Source organism: Physeter macrocephalus, chromosome 3 (assembly GCF_002837175.3).
Source record: "Physeter macrocephalus isolate SW-GA chromosome 3, ASM283717v5, whole genome shotgun sequence".
NCBI classification, from domain to species: Eukaryota; Metazoa; Chordata; class Mammalia; order Artiodactyla; family Physeteridae; genus Physeter; species Physeter macrocephalus.
This window is the reverse complement of record NC_041216.1, coordinates 32,155,547-32,175,791: the sequence shown is the minus strand read 5'-3', so window position 1 is coordinate 32,175,791 and position 20,245 is coordinate 32,155,547. Positions and strand designations below refer to the sequence as shown.

At 66.1% G+C, this 20,245-nt stretch overlaps 1 protein-coding gene across 1 annotated transcript; it reads left to right on the top strand.

The window, feature by feature from the left end:
- Nucleotides 1–365: 365 nt before the first annotated feature.
- SAMD11 (sterile alpha motif domain containing 11) lies at nucleotides 366–20,218 on the top strand. The gene is made up of 14 exons (XM_028488024.2): nucleotides 366–1,009; nucleotides 2,035–2,126; nucleotides 5,696–5,874; nucleotides 7,166–7,216; nucleotides 11,571–11,695; nucleotides 14,760–14,849; nucleotides 15,026–15,160; nucleotides 16,889–17,051; nucleotides 17,992–18,107; nucleotides 18,333–18,411; nucleotides 18,491–19,005; nucleotides 19,234–19,358; nucleotides 19,668–19,778; nucleotides 19,894–20,218. The coding sequence occupies exons 1-14, from the start codon at nucleotides 493–495 to the stop codon at nucleotides 20,137–20,139; spliced, it is 2,544 nt and encodes an 847-aa protein (XP_028343825.2). The 5' UTR covers nucleotides 366–492; the 3' UTR covers nucleotides 20,140–20,218.
- The last annotated feature ends 27 nt before the right edge of the window (nucleotides 20,219–20,245 follow it).

Genomic DNA, 20,245 nt, shown 5'->3' with positions numbered 1-20,245 from the left:
CGGCGGCGGCGCGAGTCTCCCAAGTCCCCGCCGGGCGGGCGCGCGCTGGAGTACGCGGGTGCGCGGCTGGGACGGCGGGGCGGGGGCCTGGGACCCTCCGGCGGGGCGGGGCACGCGGCCGGAGGCTCCACACCTCCTCACTGCCCGGCTCGGCCCGGCGGGCGCAGCAGCAAGCCGGGCGCGGGGCCGCCCCGGGGGGCGCGGGCGCAGGTGGCCCAGCGCCCTGCGGAGCCCCAGGGTCCTGGAGCTGCGGCGCTGGGCAGGTCGATCGGGGATCGATACAGCTCCGGCAGCACCATGTCTCAGGCAGCAGAGGCCCCGCCAGCCGGCCGGGCAGCGGTCCGAGGTGGCCCGGCTGGGGCGCAGTAGCGGCGAGGACGGGTGCGCGGCCAGGAGCCTCCCAGGCCCCCGCCCTCGAGACCCAACTCCAGCCCCGGCCGGAACTAGTTGGGCCGGCTGCGGAGAGCCAGGCTGCAGGACCACCCGCCCACCATGCCGGCGGTCAAGAAGGAGCTACCCGGCCGCGAAGACCTCGCCCTGGCTCTGGCCACCTTCCACCCGACCCTGGCCGCGCTGCCACTGCCGCCGCTGCCCGGCTACCTGGCGCCACTGCCCGCCGCGGCCGCCCTGCCCCCGGCCGCCTCGCTACCAGCCGCGACCGCGGGCTACGAGGCGCTCTTGGCCCCGCCGCTCCGCGCCTCGCGCGCCTACCTGAGCCTGCACGAGGCCGCCCCGCACCTCCACCTGCCCAGAGACCCTCTGGCCCTCGAGCGCTTCTCGGCCACTGCGGCCGCGGCACCGGATTTCCAGCCGCTGCTGGACAACGGCGAGCCGTGCATCGAGGTGGAGTGCGGCGCCAACCGCGCGCTGCTCTACGTGCGCAAACTCTGCCAGGGCAGCAAGGGTCCGTCCATCCGCCACCGCGGCGAGTGGCTCACACCCAACGAGTTCCAGTTCGTCAGCGGCCGCGAGACGGCCAAGGACTGGAAGCGCAGCATCCGCCACAAAGGTGCGGCCGCCGTGGGGGCGCGGGCCTCTCCGGTCCCTCCCCTCTGCTCCCCGAGGACCCGTGGGTCCGGACCCCCCTCGTCCTGCCACCTGGGAGACTCCATCTCTACCTAGAGAGGGCGCTGCGACTCCGGGGCCACCGCAGAGACGCCCCCTCCCCCCAAGCACGGTCGCCTTGGTGGACCCGGGCAGAGCGCCCTCGGCCTCCGCGGTCCCCCCAGCGCTGGCCGCACGAGCCGGCGGCTCCTTCCGTCCGGAAGGTCTTTGTGGGATTCCTGGGCCTGAGGCTCACGGGGAAGTTTACGGGAACTCGGGAGAGCGGGCGGGAGGCCGACTGGGCGGGGTGCTCCGCTGCGGGGTCGAGGAGCCACCGGTTCTGCGGGAGTGAGGGGCACACGTGCGGCCGGGTGCGGACGCGCGCTGGTAAAGCGAACGGCAAGGTGCAGGGGTGGCGCAGGCAGGTGGGGGGCGCGGGGGCGCGCGTCGGGGCGGGGCTGGGAGCAGCCGCTTGGGCTCCCGCAGGAGTCTGGCTCCGAGGGCGCGACGTGCGGGCGCCAGAGCGGGCATACGGTGGGGGAGGGGGGTGGTCAGAAAGTTAGGGGCCCAGTCACGCTCGTCGACTTTGGGGCGCGCGGCTCCACGAGGTCAAGCGCGGTCCCGGGTCCTGACCGCGCCGCTCACCGGCGCCGGGCCCACCCTCCTCCGCCCAGCTCCGGGCTCCGGCGGACCGGCTTGGAGAGGGTGGAGCGCGGGAGGAGTGGCGCAGGGGAGGGGAGACGTCAGCGGAGGGCGCTCGCCGGATCTTGCGTTTCTGAGCTCTGCAGATCCCCGCGGCGTCCGCGAGGGTGGGGCGAGCGGCGAGGCCTGGCGGTGGGTTCGGAAGTTGGACGGAGGCGGGTGTTCATAGTCGTGGTGGGAGGGAACCTGGCCTTGACCCTGACAGCGCCCCGGAAGCGTGCCCGCGTGCCCGGCCCCACCTGTGCCCGCCCCGCTCCCTCACTGGTCCCGCCTCGGCTCTCCTCGCAGGGAAAAGTCTGAAGACGCTTATGTCCAAGGGGATCCTGCAGGTGCATCCTCCGATCTGCGACTGTCCAGGCTGTCGAATATCCTCCCCGGTGGTGAGATGCGGGAGAAAAGTTGGGGCTTCGGGGTCTTGTTTCTCCTCTGCGGAGCTTGTGCCTGCATTTTCTAGGATCAGTCCTAACCTCAACCCTGCCGATGGGCAGGAGGGAGCCCCCAGGGACTAATAGAGGAGACGGCTTTGGGTGGGAATCCCGGGGCACCAGAGCCCTCGCCCCCTTGATGCAGGGCAGGGTCCTGCCTATCCTGGAACCTCTCCTTGGGAGTCTGGGAGCTGCTTCTCCTGAGGTCCTGGGGACAGTCCACGGTGTGAAGGATTCCTCCCTGGACAGTGTCACCTGACTGGGGCTCGGGGACTTTGCCTTGTCACAGGTCGGGAGGGGGTCACCATGTCAGCTGGCCCAGCCTGGGAGAGGGGCCGGTCCTAAGGGAATGCTTGTTCTGGGGTGTGACAGTGTCGGCTGGCCTGGACGTACATTCTGGGGTGGCCACAAGCTTGGATGTGAGTGGCGTGCATCTCTGGGTGCCCAGGGCTGGAGCCCTACAGGGCAAGGTCCTAGACGCCCAGGAGTGTCTGGGGATACAACCCGGCTGGGGGCACAGGAGGTGCAGTGTGGGCCTTGGGTGTCAGGAGAGCTGCATCTGGGAGCTGGTGTGGGGCCTCCAACCCAGTGCAGACGGCTCTTGACCCCTCATTAGCCTAGGGGAGCAAGAGAGGTGGGGCCTGTGCCTGCCCCTGAAGCACTGCCTTCCCCATCGCATGCCCTCCAGGCAGCAGTGTTTGGAGGGTGGACCTGAAAAGGAAATTTCGCCTTGAGGGGGACAGTTTGAGCCCCTGGGGGAGAGCCCATTAGGGCCATGGCTCCTGGCACCACCCAGTAGCCCCGCTGCCAGGAAGGCCCGAGAGGACCCTGCAGGCCGCCTTCAGCTTGTTTACTTTGGACTGGCCGTAGGGTGGGGGAGGGGACGTCCTGGATTCCTCATGGGCCCTGGGGGTGGGCAGGCTGGGAAGCCACACACAGTCCTGTAAAGACACACAAGTTGGGCAGGGGAAGAGGACGCAGCTGAACCTCCCCACGTGCCCACCCCACACACTGTCTGGCATGAGCTCGCCATACTCACAGGCATGCCCGCCCACAGAGCCCCCCAGACAGAGCAGGTACACAGGCAGCCCACCTTTGCCCGCTGCCACCCCACCTGCCCGGGGCAGGAGGCTGAGGTCTTGCTCCCCTTCCCAAGCAGCTGGGGCCCAAGAGGACACCCTCTAGGCTGGTCTGGGTTTTCTGCTCAGGTGGGAGGAGCCCTGCCTCTCCCACCATCCCTTTGAAGGTCTCCCACAGGAGGAGGGTGGGCAGGTGGCCTGAGCACAGCATCAGTGCCCTGTAGGACATGGCTTGGCAGGGCTGCCTACCTGTCAGGGGCTCCAGGTCCCTGCCCTGCATGAGGGACGGCTCAGACCTGTGCCTGCCTCTTCGGAGCCTGGTCCCTCCCAGGCCCGCCCCTGCACCCCTCCCTTAGGAAGGAAGGAGTCTCACGGACCCCCTTGTCTTTCCAGGCCCCACCTTTTCCACAGAGAGACGGTTTTCCCCTACTCCCCGTGGCCAGGCCCACAGGTATGTGCACACCTCACGGTCACAGAATACGGGTGTGCACACGGTGCAAGGGTCACGCAGCCGGCCTCCACACACCCACCCTCGCTGTCTGAGGGGCTTAGCACCCAGTTCTTAAATTTGTGTGCTGAGCAGGGGTGAGCAGCTGAGGTCTCTGGCGTGCGTGGGGGCATGTGTGTTCCCTGTCCTTGGCCGGGGTCAGCAGGGCTGCCCATCCTGGCCCCTCTTCCTCAGCACCCTCCCCCGCCACTGGAGCCATCCCAGGCCACCCCAGCTGGTCTGGCCTCACCCCAAGTAGCAGTCTTTACTGCTCTGTTCCCCTCTCCTCTTCCTTGTCCCACAGATGAGAAGCAGAGAGAAACACATTTACTTTTTTCTTCAGAGAGCAGTTTAATCAAAGCGGAAAGGCAGGAGAGGAGGGCCTTTCGCTTGGGCTACAGCAGCCTAGAGGAGGGCAGAGCTGAGGGGGCTTTGCAGCTGAGCACACACTCCTGACAGGACAGGGCTGTTGGGAACCCTCCCCCCAGAGCCTGGCCCCAAGAGGCTCGGGGCCCAGATGGGCAGTCACCCCCCTCCCCCCACCCCGCCTCGCCCGGGCTCTGCTGTCGCTGGTGTAGCACCGAGCCAAGGCCAGGGTCTTACAAGCACAGGGCGAGCCCTCTCGTTTTGCAGGCCTACCCCGGCTCCTGCCCCCTCCACGCCACCCGTCGCCAGCGCCGCCCGGTCCGCCACCCGTCCCCGGCGCTGCCCAGACCGTCTTGCCGAGTGTGTGTTGCAGAGCCGACCGTGGGGGTCCTCCTGGGTGGATGTGTGAGGGCAGGTGTGGCAGAGACTGTGGCTCCCAGACCCTGTCAGGGGCACTGCCCAAATCTGGGGCTGGGGTGGGCCGTGTGTCTGGAGGTGAGGGTGGTCTGGGTCTGAAGAGAACCTTTCCTCCGGAGGGTAGCACCGTGGTGGCTGCACACCGCTGCCCTTCAGATCCAGGGCGACACTGTGCGGGGAGGGGCGGGAGCCCCCTGGACACCTTCTTCCCCAAGCTCCTGCGTGTGGCGGGGACACGTTGTCCTGGCAACAGGAGGGCGGGGTCCTAGGAGGCCCCGGTCACTGAAAAGATGAAAGAGAATTAGGTAAGCCCCAGGCCCCTGCCACCTCCCTGAACCAGTAACCTGTTATTAAATAAGAAAGAGCCTCCTGCCCACCAGAAAACAGGAACTTTTCTTCCCTAGAGTGGCAGAACCTGCAGACACTGGCAGGTGCCATACTGTGCGGGGCCCTGAACGTGAGCCACCGGCCAGTGCGCGGGCTCCGAGTTCTCCTGTGGAGGCCCTGCGTGTGTGCGAGCCCTGCTCCCCGCTCACACTGCGGTCGCAGGGCCGGGAGAGGTGCGCCTCGTGGAAAAACTCCGAATCTTTTAGTTCCTAACCCAGCGGGGAGACCCCCCCCGCCCAGGGCCCGTGGGACAAAGGGTCTCAGCTGCCAGGTGACCTGTGAACCAAAGGCCTGCAATTTGCCAGGGGTCAGCTTCAGCTCCCCCTGAGCTGGGCTCCGTTTGGCACTGATCAGAGAAAGCGGGCTTGGCATGGGTCGGGGGCAGTTCACACAGAGTCTGAGTGGGATTGCCAGGCAGACATGCAGGCAGAGGCAACTGCACGTTGAACGGTGACAGGACCCACAGCCTCCCGCGGGTACTCGCGGCCCCTCGGGGCTCCCTGGAGCTGGGGGAGCCGCGTTGGTCTCCAGCAGGCGAGTGCCTGTGGAGGGGCCTGGGCTGAGTGTGGAGTCCCGACAAGGCACTGGCCACACCCCAGCCCCCCAGGGTGGAGAGGAAGGCAGCCTCTGGAGGGGTTCCTGGTGGAGGCCTTGCCTCCCTGCTCTTGCCTTGGCCTCTGGCCGGTTGTGATTGTCCTGGAGGCTGGAGGCCCCTCTGCTGTAGGCACCCAGGAAGCTGAGCGACCCGGTTTGACCTAACCTCCTTCCTCTCCCTCTTCCCTGTCCAGAACCGGGGGCGGCTGGCAGACAAGAGGACCGTTGCCTTGCCCCCTGCCCGCGTCCTGAAGAAGGAGCTGACCCCCAGCTTCTCAGCCAGTGGTGACAGTGACAGGAGTGGCCCGGCCTACGGGCAGCAGCTGGGCTTGAAGCAGGAGGACGACCCGCATGTCCGTATCATGAAAAGAAGGTGCTTCAAGGGCCAGGGTGGGAGGGCACGCGGGCTCTGGCCGGGTGGGGACGTCAGAACTGGGGTCTCCAGGCAGCTGAAGGCCACGTCAGGCTTCGGGTGGGGGGCCTATGCCCTGGGGATAGGGCCCCGGTTTAGCTTGTTGTGTCTCCGTGGACGCTGATAGCTGCCACGGCCGAAACAGAACCCGGACCCCCGGGGACATGCCGCAGGATGGCTGCGAACCCACCTTGCCCTCGCCTGGGGGCCGAGTGTCGGGCCAGGACTCGGGGGCGTCGCTGGGGAGCAGGCACCGCCGGTGGTCGCGGCCAGAGCGGCCCAGGGAGGGTGGTTGGCCGGGAGGCACGGAGCCGCTGGGTGCGAGGAAGGAAGGCGTCTCCAGGAAGAGGGTCTGGCGGCACCGCAGCCAGGCGGGGAAGGAGGAGCCGGGCGGACCCCACCTCACTCCCACCGCAGCGACCGCTCCCCTGGCTGCTCACTGACCCTCCCAGGCTTGGGGCCACCCTTGCTGACCTCCCACTTCTCCCCTCCTGACAGAGGCCCCTCCCTCTGTTCACTCGCCTCTTATCTGTCCATCCATCATCCGTCTGTCCAGCATGTCTTGTGCATCCCCAGAATTTTAGGCCCTTCCTCTGCCTGCTTGGCCTTTTAACGTGGTCCAGTTTCTCCTACCCTACCGCTAACCGCCCGGGCCTCCGGAGACACAGCCCCGCCAGCCCCCACGCCCACCGTGCTGCCCTCTGTCAGCCCGAGGGCCTTTGCAGGGGTGCTGCTGTGAAGAGAGCGCGGGCACAGGGCAGAGCTGCTTCCTTTCTTGGCCTCTGCTGCGTGATGCTCCCTTTCAGGAGGCAGGTCGGCAGCAGCTGGGACCCAGGGGCCACCACTGGAGCCAGCAGTGGCCATGGGGCTCACTCCCTGCCCGGGGCAGCTCTAGCAACTAGGAATCTGGGTTCAGTCACACGAGTGACACGTGCAGAGGAAGCCGCAGCGCCCCCGCGCCCAGCACAGCCTGGGGGCTGCTCAGGTTCCACGGCAACAAGAAGCAGAGGCTCGGGCTCTCAATTCCGCCCTTCCCGAGTCCTCTGTCTGGTGAGGCCAGGAGCTGGCTCCTGCCCCGCGGGCCTGTCCTGGCGGCAGCCGCCGGCCCGTTGAGTGTGCTCTGAGCCAGCCCAGTTCCCTTGAGGCTGGCGCTCCAGGGCAGACACAGGGCGTGCCACACACACACACACGTCCTGCTGTCCCCGTGCCGAGTCCTGGAGGCCACACTGACCCTCTGCTTCTCTCTTTGCAGAGTCCACACCCACTGGGATGTGAACATCTCCTTCCGAGAGACGTCCTGCAGGTAGGGCCGGGCCCGGGCCAGGCTGCGCCCACGTGCCGTGCATGGGCAGGACACAGCCTTGTTGCTCCACGTCCCCTGGGGCTGCTTCTAAGTCTCTCCAGCCTCCCTCCCCTCCTCCTCTCCTTAGTCCGTCGTCTGTCTGTTGACTTGTGCCTAGGCTGTGACAGCAGCACGGCCGTGGGTGCTGGACTGCTCAGCCCTGAAGCCCAAGTGCGCTCCCCCTCGCACATTGAAGCCCATCTGCCCAGAGCTAAGGCCGTGACCGGCCCCTCCCACCCTCCCAGAGACCCACTGGGATGTGAGAATGGTGATGTGTGAGTGGGGTCTTGAAGGATGCATAGGAGTTCACTAGGGAAAGGGGATGTCTGCAAAGACACGGAGGAACGAGGGAACGGTTTGTGGGAAGGGAGGAGGGGAAGCTGGTAGGCCTGGCTCATCCGGAGGCTAAAGGGCCTTAGATGCTGGGACTGTTGGCGTTGTCCTTCAGGCAGTGGGGAGCCACTGCAAGTTCTTGAGCAGGGGAGTAACCAGTGTATCTTTCGACAAGGTCCTGCTGGAGGCCCCGCCCAGCAGGTTGGGGGTTTGCTCCAGTGCATGGTGATCCAGGCATGGTGGAAGCAGAGAGGCTGAGGGGGCTGCCAATCCAAGAGGTAGTAAGGAGGTAAAAATGAGGGGACCTGATGAGGAGGTTGGGGGGTGTTGGGGAGACCCAAGTCCCCCGTTTCAGAAGGGCAGGGGTGGGCAGTCTGTGGGCAGAGCCCAGGCTGTGGTGCCTGTGGTGTCTGTGGTCAGTGGGGTCAAGTCTTGGCCCAGCGCTTCCAGGGAAGGCACAGGAAGAGCCCAACCGAGCAGGCAGTGGGCGTCCAGCGCTGAGTGGCCCCACTTGCTGCCTGGCTTCGTGCCAGATGTGTTACTATTATTTATTTATTTATTATTTTTATTTTTTTGCGTTGGGTCTTCGTTGCTGCGCGTGGGCTTTCTCTAGTTGCGGCGAGCGGGGGGCTACTCAGGCATGGTGGAAGCAGAGAGGCTGAGGGGGCTGCCAATCCAAGAGGTAGTAAGGAGGTAAAAATGAGGGGACCTGATGAGGAGGTTGGGGGGTGTTGGGGAGACCCAAGTCCCCCGTTTCAGAAGGGCAGGGGTGGGCAGTCTGTGGGCAGAGCCCAGGCTGTGGTGCCTGTGGTGTCTGTGGTCAGTGGGGTCAAGTCTTGGCCCAGCGCTTCCAGGGAAGGCACAGGAAGAGCCCAACCGAGCAGGCAGTGGGCGTCCAGCGCTGAGTGGCCCCACTTGCTGCCTGGCTTCGTGCCAGATGTGTTACTATTATTTATTTATTTATTATTTTTATTTTTTTGCGTTGGGTCTTCGTTGCTGCGCGTGGGCTTTCTCTAGTTGCGGCGAGCGGGGGGGCTACTCTTGTTGTGGTGCGTGGGCTTCTCATTGCAGCGGCTTCTCGTTGCAGAGCGCGGGCCCTAGGCACGCGGGCTTCAGTAGTTGTGGCTCGCGGGCTCTAGAGTGCAGGCTCAGTAGCTGTGGCGCACGGGCTCAGTTGCTCCGCGGCCTGTGGGATCTTCCCGGACCAGGGCTCGAACCCGTGTCTACTGCGTTGGCAGGAGGATCCTTAACCACCGCACCACCAGGGAAGCCCCAGATGTGTTATTATTTACATTTCTGAGAATGTCTGGGTCCTGGAGCCAAATTACAATGAAAACGTCTTTAAACTTATCTCCACCTCATTTTGAAGTTGCCCACTCAACTGATCATTTTTATGAACCGTCATGAGCATTGATGACGTTTTATGGGCCTTTTACTTGGGAAGCTACATGATAAAATTGTCAGCGAAGCCTGTAGGGAAATCCCAGGCTGCTCCTCCCCTGCGTGTAGCCCCCTGCTCACCCCCCAGCCATGGGGTGTGGGAGAGGGCCCAGGTGTCCAGACGCAGGGAGCCCCTAGCAAGAGGCCAGGCCCCGGCGAGAGGGCGCTCCTTCGGCCTGGCACAGGCGCTCAGAGCAGCTGGGCTGATTTTCGGGACTTTACCAGAGGGGAGACTGAGGGGCTCAGCCAAGAGGACTTACAGCCCATCTGCCCCCCCCAGTCCCCCACTGCACACCCCGGCGTCTGGCCAGGGAGGGCTGGGCAAGCACGCGGCCCAGCAGCCTCACGCTGTTCCCACCCCGGCTCTGTCCTTGTCTCTTCCTGGCTCCTTCTGGCCCTGTCCATGTGTCTTTCTGTCTCTAGTCTGCTGTCTGTACTTCAGGCTCTGTGCATCTGTCTTTGTTTGCTGTTGCCATCCCTTCTGTCGGTCCAGTAGCGCCTGTCCGTGTCTGTCTGTCCGTCTCCGTCTGTCTGGTCATCTGACTTCATCCACCGATCTTCATCTGTCTGTCTGTCCATCAGTTCCATCCGTCGGTCCATTCGTCCCCGTCCCTCTGTCTGCATGACTGCAGTGAACCACCTGCCTGGCTGGAGCTCCCCCTTAGGCCCCATGCATCCTGGGCAGCAGGCGGGAGATGTGGTCCCTGCCCTCCTGAGGCCCCTGAGCTGGCCAGGAGACGGACAAGGACTGGACGGTGTAGCAGGCACTGGAGGAGCCCGAGGGGCCCCTCATGGGGAGATGGGGTCTGAGGGTTCACACGTATTCAGTCTGGCGTGTACAAAACTTCTTCGCGGTTCTTTATAAAAGCCTGGCGTGAATGACACCAGGCTTTACGTAAAGTGAATGACGGAGTGACCACACAGGTTTTCTGGGGCCGGGCCAGCCAGGCTGTCTTGGGGCCCAGGGCGCAAACCCCCAAGGCAGGGAGCAGGGGTTTGGTGGGTGGACTGTGCCCTGATTCCCACTAGGCATCACCTCCCTGGGGCTGCAGCACCAGCCGAGTGCCTGAATGACCAACGAGTGAAAGAACTGTTGGCCACGGTGGTGGTGAGGGGGGCAGACCCAGGCCCTGCGTGGGGCACTCGGCTGAGGATTCACGGGGAGCAAACGGATGGGGCCTGACCCTACTCCTCAGTCTCTGGGGAGTTGGTCCCCCTCCTGCAGGAGTCCTAGAGACACCAGAAGGGGGTCCCCTCAAGGGAGAGGGAGAACCCCGTGGCGGCAGCAGCCGCGCCACTAGGCACCCGCCGCCCCCTCCCTGGTGCTGAGGACAGCACTTCTCTCTTCCACCAGTCCCCCCTCCCCCCGCAGCCCCCGCATTGATGAGGATGATAGAGGGGGTGAGAATTGCTGCCCATTAATCCCATAAAGTACTTATTCCCACCCACCTGCCCTCTTGTTTGCATGGGGAGGGGACCTTCTCGCCTCCAGGGAAAGGGGGGTGGGGGTGGGAGAGAGCCTGCATCAGGGTCTCCCTGAGGCTCTAGAGCCCAGCCCTGGAGGCTTTGGAGCTGAAACTGATCTGCTTAGGGGCCAGCTCTGGATTAGCCTGCTCCAGCCACCCAGGCTGGGGGGAGGGGGTGCTGGGGGCTATTTAATGAGGTTTAGGGTTGGTTCCCAGGTCACTCAGTGGAGGCCCCCCTTGCAGTGGCCCAGACAGGAGGCTGCTCCATTACAGGTGGGCTGGGGAGCGAGGGTGCTGGGGAGGGAGTGCTGGCATGTCACAGGGTGGGCTGGGGTCCCTCCCCACTCCTCTTCTGCCGTATCCCAACTTCCTGCCACTCCTGGCTGCATCTGCAAGGTGGCGAGTGGCCCTTCCCTGTGCTAAGGGAGACGCTCTCAGAGCCCCAAGAGCAAATGGGTTAGGGGACCATTCCCTCCCTCTTTTCTCTGGGGTTCTGTGCTACAGGCACTGAGCTGATTTGACAGGAAGAGAAATGAGGGGACAGAGTTAAATTTGTGTTCGTCCCAAGGTTCTTGGCGGGGAGTCCTGGAGAGAACAGAGTGTCCTGAGCACGGGCACAGCGGGGGCCGCGGTGCGCGTCTGTGTCTGTGTGTCTGCAGGCCTGTGTGAGTGTGCGTGCGCCCGTGTGTGTCCCTGGACACGCGCACGCCTCATTGGCCGCAGACTTTGCTCTCAACCTCGGTTTCCTTATTTGAAGAAATCGAGAGTCCGTGGGTGGCTGCAAGTTTAGCACGTGCACGGGAGTAAGTGCTGGGCCTCTCTGGCAGCCTACCGCCCAGGAGCAGGCCCCCCGCCGGCAGGAGGAGACAGACCCCCCTGGGAGCAGCAGGGGGCGGTCAGGGGCGAGGCCCCACGTCCAGCAGACACTTGGCAGGGCCTGGTGGGCCCAGGTGGGGCCTGCGTAGGCCAGGGTGAGGGCCCACACCCACCAGGGAATGGAGATGCTCACGGCGCTCACACGCAGGCTCAGTCAGCAGCCCCACGGGGTCTCACCTCCCCCGTCTGCTTCGCTGCAGCCAGGACAGCGACCTTCCCACCCTCATATCCAGCGTGCGTCGCAGCCGCCACCTCGTTATGCCCGAGCATCAGAGCCGCTGTGAATTCCAGAGAGGCAGCGTGGAGGTCGGCCTGGGAGCCGCAGGTGAGGGGCCAGGGCAGTGCCGGGGGGTGAGGACGGGGCTGCCAGAGCCAAGGCAGCTCAGCGAGAGGACGGCCGTCCCACGGCCCTCCCTGCGTCTCTGCCCATGGGCTCTGGATGCCGCCGCCGCCGCCGCCACCCCCAGCAGCCTTGGCGGGCAGCCAGGGAGGCCAGCGGAGGCGGCGGGAGGGGGTGAGGCCGGCTGTCCCCCGGGGCTCTGTGTGATGGTAATTGTGTTAATCCGGGCCAGCCGGGCAGACAGAAGGCGGAGGCGGTGGCTCCACCGTGGCTGCTGCTGCGGTGGGCTTGGAGTGGCCGAGGCCGCAGGGGCAGATGAAGGCAGGACAGCCAGGGAGTGCAGGCCTCACGGAGGCTCAGAGGTGCACACCTGGGAGTGGCTCCTGAATGGGCAGGGACACGCTCTGCACGCACGGAGTACCCACCGACCCCACAGAGCGAGGGGCCCCAGGAGGGAAGGGGGCCACGCCCTGAGAGAAGGGGTGCTGGGGCCTGGACCTCTGCAGGGGTGGGGCAGGAGGGTGCTGGCCCAGGAGCTCTGTCCCTGAGGAGGGGCGGCTCCTGGTGACAGCAGGGACCCACGAGGCACCACTGCAGAGAGTGAGGCACGGCTGAGCTGTGGCTGAAGGTGGGGGGGTGCTGAGAGGAGGTGGCAGGGGTCCCTTGCTGCTCTATGGACCAGGGCAAACCTGGGAAGTTCCCAGCAGTGGCTGCAGCTCTCAGGAAGGCTGGGCAGGGGATGGTCCACCGTCCCGGGACACCTGAGTACCCCCATCAGGGCCTCCAGGTGTGCCTGTGCCTAGGTAGGCCTCTGGGGGGTTGCTGCTTCTGGAGCCGAGTTGGGGGCGCTGAGCAGGCGGCTGATAAAATCTAATTGCCCCATCGATCGAGGGGCGAGCCTCCGGAGCCCCACAGCGATGGAGATATTCTGAGCCGCCAGGCCCCTGCTGCCTGCACACGTGGAGACCTCCCCATGGTGCGTGGCCTGAGTGCGCGTGTGCGCCCTGGGCCCGGCCAGAGGCCTGGGTATCCACTCACACCTGTGTGGCACGTGTGTATCAGGGTGCCCTCACTCTCTTCATGCTCAGGTGCAGGGCCCGCATATGAGCACTTCAGGGGTCCCACGTGGTCTGCATGAAGCGCCACGTGTGTCCTGTGTCCAGGTTTCGTCCGAGTCCTGCCCACCTCTCGGGACTCCACTTCTCATCGGCTTCCACGTCTTCCGGCCAGCCCGTGGGTGGAGGCCTTCGCCCGTCCTCACCTCCTCCTCCCCAGGAGCACGTGTCAGTCCTGTTTTCACCCGGGCAGGAAGGGTCGGGAGGAGAGGGCTTGGGGCAGCCCGGCAGACAATCGGGTGACTGTGTGTGTGTCTGCTTCTGGCTGCCCCGGGTGTGTCTGTGAGTAGATGTGGCCTCATAAGGGCCTGGTGAGCCCCAGACCCCCACAGCAGGAGCCCCCTGCGGCCATGGGCCTGGTTCTCACTGTGGGTCCCCCCCACAGTGAGGTGCTCCCCAGCACCTCTCCCAGTCAGAGAGGAGCCCCACCCCCAGTGTGGAAAATGGGAAACAGATCGCAGGGAGGTGAGAGCCCTGGGTCCTTCTCTGGGTCCAGGAGGCGTGCATACAGGGTGGGGTGCGGGCAGCAGGTGTGGACCCAGCCCAGACCCACCTTCCTGCCTGGCACAGCTGGACGCTGCAGCCCTGCTGGCCCTGCTGGCCGGAGACCCTTTGGCTTCCTGAGGGGCCTTGTGCTGGTTGAGCACCCCCCACCCATCCTGCTAGGTCATTGAGGTAGGACCCTTCGTCTGGGCGGTGGGGACCTCGTCCTCGTCCCTCTCGGGGCAAGGCCTGGGGCTAGGCCACTGGGCCCCGGCCAGTGGCAGGAGGTAGCCGAGATCAATAAGTTATTAGCACCATTCTGTCAGCTGTAAAGTGGAGATTGATCGGCACTCTGCTGCCGCCGCACTTCCCCACCTGATAAAAATGACAGATTAAGGGAATAAGGAAAAGGAATTAGGCTCTGGAGCTGACGGCCAGGCTTCTCGGGAGGTCCGCTTGCCATGGCGGGCCCCTCACCCACCCACCGACCCAGAGCCCCGTGAGGATGGAGAGGGGGCCAGGAGCACGGGGTCTGGACGGGAGGCCAGCACTGTGGTGGGTTAGGGTAGGTAACTGCGGTGGGTCCAGGAGACCAAGCCAACTGCTCAGCTGTTCCGCAGGGACCTCCCAGGCCTTGGGCTCGGGAGGGAGCCTGGCGTCTGGGTGCAGGGGCTGGGATGGAGGGGAGCTGGTGCCAGGGGATGGATGAGTATGGTTTGTATGTGGGACCTGAGAGAGGACTTCAGGATGGGGCTGGGGGGTGGGGCCTGGGCCACGTGAGGGGCTGTACGCAGTGGGTGAGGCTGCTTGGGGTGCCCTTGGGGGCTTAGCCCAGCTGGGCAGGTGGGCATGTGTGTGACGGGCCAGGGCAGGGTGGTGGCTCGGGCTTTCTGGGGGCAGTGAGCGGTGTGGCCTGGGGGCAGGGGCCCAGGAAGAATGGATGTGGCAGGTGTGCCGGGGCCTGTGGCCTCTAGTCTAGGAAGAGGTTGGGGTACCCTGGCATGGGACCCTGCACTGCCGGTCCTCACCCCTGCCCTAGGAGGAGAGGTTGGTTTCCAGTCAAATCAGGGTGCTGAGGAGGGCTCCTTATTCTGCAGAGGAGACTAGTCTGGCTGGTGCGGGCGGCATGGCACCTGTGGGGTCCCGAGTTGCTACCTGAGGCCGTAGCTGTGAATCTCCCATCGTATCTACGCACGCGCAGTCCAGAGCCCAGGGTCTGGACCGTCCCAGGCCCTTGCCCTGTCCCAGCCCCGCATGAGGGACCCCGGGCTGGGCACAGCTTTAACCTGGCCAGGACCCACAGGCACCCCTGAGGAACGAGGGGTGTGGTTCCGGGCTGAGCTGGAGCTGGGCCGGGACTGAGGCCGGTATTGGGGTGGGCCTGAGCTGTTCCCGCCCCGGCCCCTACGAGCCCTGAGAGGCAGGGTGGGGTTCACTCTGCCCTCTCCCAGGTGACCTGCTGGGCAAGAGGCTGGGTCGCTCCCCCCACATCAGCAGTGGCTGCCCTTCCGAGAAGAAGGCCCGAAGCAAGTCCCCTCAAGGTGTGAGCCCGACCCCCCGGGGGGTGGGGGCACAGGCACTGGAGAGGAAGGGGGACAGCCCGGACCCTCTGCAGGGCAGGGTCAGCACAGCAGCAGGTTCTAAGAGGGGAGCCCCTGCCTCTCCCCCTCGGCTGTATCTGAAGGGGAAGACCCCCTCCTGTGCTTGCCCAACGCAGAGGGTCCGTCGCTTCCGGAACTAGGGCCCGGCATGGCCCCCGAGGATCATTACCGCCGGCTGGTGTCCGCCCTGAGTGAGGCCGCCACCTTTGAGGACCCTCAGCGTCTCTACCACCTGGGCCTCCCCGGCCACGGTATGTAGGCCCTCCCCACGCATGAGAGTCCACCACGTGCGCTGGACTCTCCCTGTCCTGAGAGGTCTCTGCTCACCCTGAGAAGAGGCCCTGGGGTCTTTGGCTGCTGACACCAAGGCTGGGATTGGATGCAGGTCTTTCGGCCCCTCAAACCTCGGAAGCCCTTGTAGGTGGCCAATGAGGCCCACCTCTTCCTCCCTTTGCCCAACGCAGCCGCTTGTTTGGGTAGATCTGGGGGAGCCCCCCCACCAACAGGTCTCCCACAGGCTCTCCCAGCTGGGCCTCGAATGGCCACTGGCATTTCACAGATGAGGAAGCTGAGTCTCAGGGGAGCCCACGCGAGGGTGGGAGGTGGGGGTCTCCCCAGGCCCAGCACGCGCAGGTGTCCGTGGCCCCTGGTCTGGACGGCTCCGTCTGGCGAGTGCCAGGCCCCTCCTCGGGGAGGCCAAGAGCAGGGCAGCAGTCAGCCCCTGAACGTCCACTGTGGGCGTCCGTCCAGAAGCAGGATGGGCGACGGGTCAGGTTTGGTCGCCCGGCCTTCACGGCCTTCGCTGGTGCTCAGCAGGAGCTCCGGCCAGAGGCGCCATGCCCCTCCCACCCGGCTCCCGGACAGGACGCTCGGAAGCCCCCCTACCACCGCGAGGGCACAGTCCGGCACCCTGTCCAGCTGCACCCGGGCTTTGCAGACCCCAGTCCGGGGGCTGGGGCCGGGGGCTTGCCTTTTCTGGCTGGAACTGGGTGAGAGGGTGCTGGGAAAACGGGCCGGATTTCCTCTCCTTACACAGGCACTGTCCCCCAGGGCAGTCAGGCACCGAGAGCCTGAATAATTCACCAAATGTTAATAATTTAAAAATCTTCCTTTTTAATTGCTTTCCCTGCTCTGCCTGGGGCCGGCTCCGCTGGCCTGCGCGGGGAGGGGCGATGGCCGCGGGGAGCGGCGCGGAGTCGGGCTGTCAATCAGGCCCCCGCCCGCCGCCCCCGCCCGGAGCCGACGGTAAATAACCCAGGCCGCGGGCGGGCGGGGGCGCGGCGCCCTGCCGGGATCGATGCGGGCGGCCGCGCCGGCTGGGCTCTGCGGCCTGGCACCCGGCCCCGGGCAGGACCCACCTCCGCTTTTCGGGTAATTAATTTATAAACAGGCGGTGGCGGCGGAGCCAGCACAGTGGGGGGGCTGCGGGGGGGGGACCCTGAGGTCCGGCCCTGAGCAGGACAGAGGGCCGGGGTGAAGAGCGGAGTGCGTAGACCGCACAGTGGGCCTGGGTGTTACCTAGGCGGGGGGTTGGAGACCCGCCCCAACTCCTGGACAGGTCCCGCTCTGCCCTCACTCTGGGGCCTTTGCACGAGCCCTCCCCTCCCGGGCCCTGCAGCCTTGCTCTCGGTAGTCTCCACTCTGGTGCCTGCACCACCAGGCTCCCCTGCGTGGGACCTTTCCCTCTCTCCATCCCAACCACTTTTTTGTTCCTGACATCCCCATATCCCTTGCAAATGCTCACCTGGCCCCCTCCCAAGACCGGTGGGTGCCCCCAGCGGGCCTTGCGCTGAGGATGTCTGGTGTCAGCCCTGCCTCATGGCCTGCTCGTCTTTCTGTCCCGGTGACGAGCCAGCAGGGTCGGTGGGAGAATGTGCTCCGGGTCTGCGTGTCCTTGGCCAGTGTGCTACAGGGTGTGGGGGACGTGAGGGCCTGGTGGGGGCTGGCCTCTGGGTCACTGCTGCTGCCCCCGCCCTCAGATCTCCTGAGGGTCCGGCAGGAGGTGGCAGCGGCGGCCGCGAGGAGCCCCAGTGGCCTGGAAGTCCACCTGCCCTCGTCCACAGCAGGCCAGCGCCGGAAGCAGGGCCTGGCTGAGCACCGAGACGGCACCGCCCCAGCTGGTGCCCCGTCCTTCTCAGAGAGGTATCGGGGTGCCTGCATTTCAGACAGACCCCTACATTCCCTGTGCTTGTTTCGGGGCTACAGAGCTGCGGTTGGCAGACCTATCACCTGGTTTCTGCATGTGAGGTCCACAGCCCGCACCTCCCCTTCGCCGCTGTACAGCCGCAGGGTCCTGAGTGAACCGGGCACTGTGCTCGGGCCTCGGTTGGTGGCAGCCGGGCAGAGGCCCAGAACATTTCTGGGGTAGAATGTGTGGGGGTGACCATCCCTCTGGGTGGGGTGTGTTTCCACGGAGCAGCTGTGGGGCCCGCCGAATCCAGGTGCCCCTGAGACAGCTGAGGGCTTTGCTCCCCCAACAGGTAGGTGAGGGGGCTTGAGGCAGATGAGGGGGAGCAGTGCGAGGTCTGGGGACCCCGAAGTCAGAGAGCTGGGGGCGGGGAGAGCCCCCAGCAGCACCGATCCAGGAACCGGAGCCGCTGGCAGCACAGACGAGGCCTCCGGAGCTTGTAGGGGCCGGGAGACCCCAGGAGGGGGCGGGGGCGGAAGGGCTTCGGAGGCTTCCCGCCCCTCCCGCCGGGAGGCCACGCCGGCGAGTTGCTCGCTGCAGCCGCCGCCTCCCGGACCGCGGCTAATTGCGCCGCGTCCGCGCAGGGTCGGCTAGGGGCAGGGGCCGCGGGGGCGGGGCGGGGGCCCCAGCGCGGTAATTACCGCCACAGTCGCCGCCGCCCGCCGGGCCAGCGCCTCCGCGCCGCCGCCGAGATTAATTGGCGCCGCCAGCGGGGGCGGAGGCGACCTGAGCCGCGGCGGGCGCACATCGACCGCCCGCAGGGCCGGCAATTAGCAGAGGCGGCCGGGGCTGGGGGCCGCGGGGGCGGGGGGCGGCAGTTCTGGGAAGAAGGGGGCGCGCGGGGAGGGGGCCCGAGCCTGCGGCGCGCGCGGCTCACCAGCCTGCCGTCCACAGGGAGTTGTCGCAGCCGCCCCCCTTGCTGTCGCCCCAGAATGCCCCCCACATCGCCCTGGGCCCCCACCTCAGGCCCCCCTTTTTGGGGGTGCCCTCGGCCCTGTGCCAGACCCCAGGTGAGGAGTAGGCTGGTGCGCGATTCTGTCCCCCGGAGGTGGGGGGGGGGGGCGTGGGGCTGTTGGTGCGGGGCCATCCGGGTTCGTCTGGCACAGACGCGTGTCCGTCAGTGCTCCCGGCGAACCGCCCCTTCCCCTATTGAAGCCAAGGACAGACCAGGGCGGGCTTGGGTGGCCCTGGACCACTCGGCCACCTGGCCTCGTGGTCTGTCCCCTTCCCACCAGGCTACGGCTTCCTGCCCCCTGCCCAGGCGGAGATGCTCGCCCGGCAACAGGAGCTCCTGCGGAAGCAGAACCTGGCCCGGTAGGTGCTTCAGCGGGGGTGGGGCGGGAAGTGCCCCTGCCGAGCTGGCTGACGCTCTGCGGTCTGTCTCCACGGCCAGGCTGGAGATGTCAGCAGAGCTGCTGCGCCACAAGGAGCTGGAGAGCGCGCACCGGCCGCAGCTGCTGGCACCCGAGGCCGCCCTGCGCCCACCCGACGGTGCCGAGGAGCTGCGGCGGCGCGGGGCCATGCTGGTGCTGAGACACAGCTCCGCGCCGCTGCTGGCCCTGCCTCCCCAGGGACCCCCGGGCCCCGGCCCCCCCACCCCGCCCCGGGAGCCTGCCCGCCGAGCTCCTCGAAAGGGGGGCCCCAGCCCTGCCTCAGCCCGGCCCAGTGAGCCCAAGGAGACCACAGGGGCTGGGCTCTGGGCACAAGACGGCTCTGAAGATGAGCCCCCCAAGGACTCAGACGGAGAGGACCCCGAGATGATGGCTGCTGGGGGCCAGGGCCCCATCCCAGGCCAAGCCCCAGCTGGAGGGGCCAGCTCTGAGGGAAAGGGGCTTGCCTCGGGGTCCATGCTGCCCCCTGCCCTGCCCCTGGGCTTGCCCTACACTGTCAGCCCCTACTTCCACACAGGTGGGCACCCCCACCATGCCTTTAGATCCCTCCACGGGGTGGAGGGAGACCCAGTCCCCCATCCCCCGCCCAGGGTCTCAGGGAGGGCATCCACAGGGAGGAGAATCCCTTTCAGTCATCAGTCCAACATTTCTGAGCAATTAGGGCGAGCAAAGGTCAGCAGACTGGGGTGGGAGCACACAGGAAAGAGCTGGCCAGAGTCCTAACAACACTCTACCCCCAACCCAGGCGCCATGGGGGGCCTCTTCATGGATGGGGAGGAGGCCACAGCGCCCGAGGATGTCAGCAAGTGGACAGTGGACGATGTCTGCAGCTTTGTGGGCGGCCTGTCCGGCTGTGGAGAATATGCACCGGTGAGGGGCCCCGCCCAGGATGGTTCTGAGCACCCCTACTACCCAGCGCTGCTTCCCACCCCAAATTTCTCCTTTTCAAAGACTGAGGGGGTGGGGGCACTGGTGCACACCCCACCCCCCCTCTGTCAGTGCTTCCGCCTCCAAGGTGGGACATGTGCCCAACACAGAGGAGACTTTCATTTGACACTTTTCCCTGCAAGCTGCACCAAAAGCTCCTCTTGGCTCTGCTTTCTCTGGAGAGCTTTGAGGCCACCCCAGGACACACAGCCCTGGTACTCGCGCCCTGACACTGTGCCCCCCCACCCCCAGGTCTTCAGAGAACAGGGGATTGACGGGGAGACCCTGCCCCTGCTGACAGAGGAACATCTCCTGACCACCATGGGGCTGAAGCTGGGGCCTGCTCTCAAGATCCGGGCCCAGGTGAGCGCCTGCTGGGGGCGGTGGTCTCCAGACAACAGAGGGGCAGCACTGAGGCTCTGCGTGTGGCTGCAGGGTAGCAGCCCCGCAGGCCCCATCCAGGCCCGTCTCTCCACAGGTGGCCAAGCGCCTGGGCCGAGTCTTCTACATGGCCAGCTTCCCCGTGGCTCTGCCGCTGCAGCCACCAACACTGCGGGCTCCCGAGAGGGAGCTCAACTCAGGGGAGCAGCCCCTGTCCCCAGCACCGGCCCCCTCCCCCTATGGGGACACGCAGCCCCCTGCCGGCCGAGCCTCACCCAAGCAGGAGAACGGAACCATGGCTCTGCTCCCAGGGCCTGTGGACCCCTCCCAGCCTCTATGCTGAGCTGGTGTCAGACCCCCCCACCCGCCATCCTTCACTGCCGGCTGCTCCCCGGCAAAGGCCCCCGACCCCACAGCTTATCCTCCTTTCGGTTTTGGATGCAAACACA

Coding starts and splice junctions, on each gene's coding strand:
- SAMD11 (XM_028488024.2), top strand. CDS start 493: ATGCCGGCGGTCAAGAAGGAGCTACCCGGCCGCGAAGACCTCGCCCTG. Junction 11,696..14,759: donor GGTCGGCCTGGGAGCCGCAG/GTGAGGGGCCAG, acceptor GCCCTCTCCCAG/GTGACCTGCTGGGCAAGAGG. Junction 19,359..19,667: donor GCTGTGGAGAATATGCACCG/GTGAGGGGCCCC, acceptor CCCCACCCCCAG/GTCTTCAGAGAACAGGGGAT.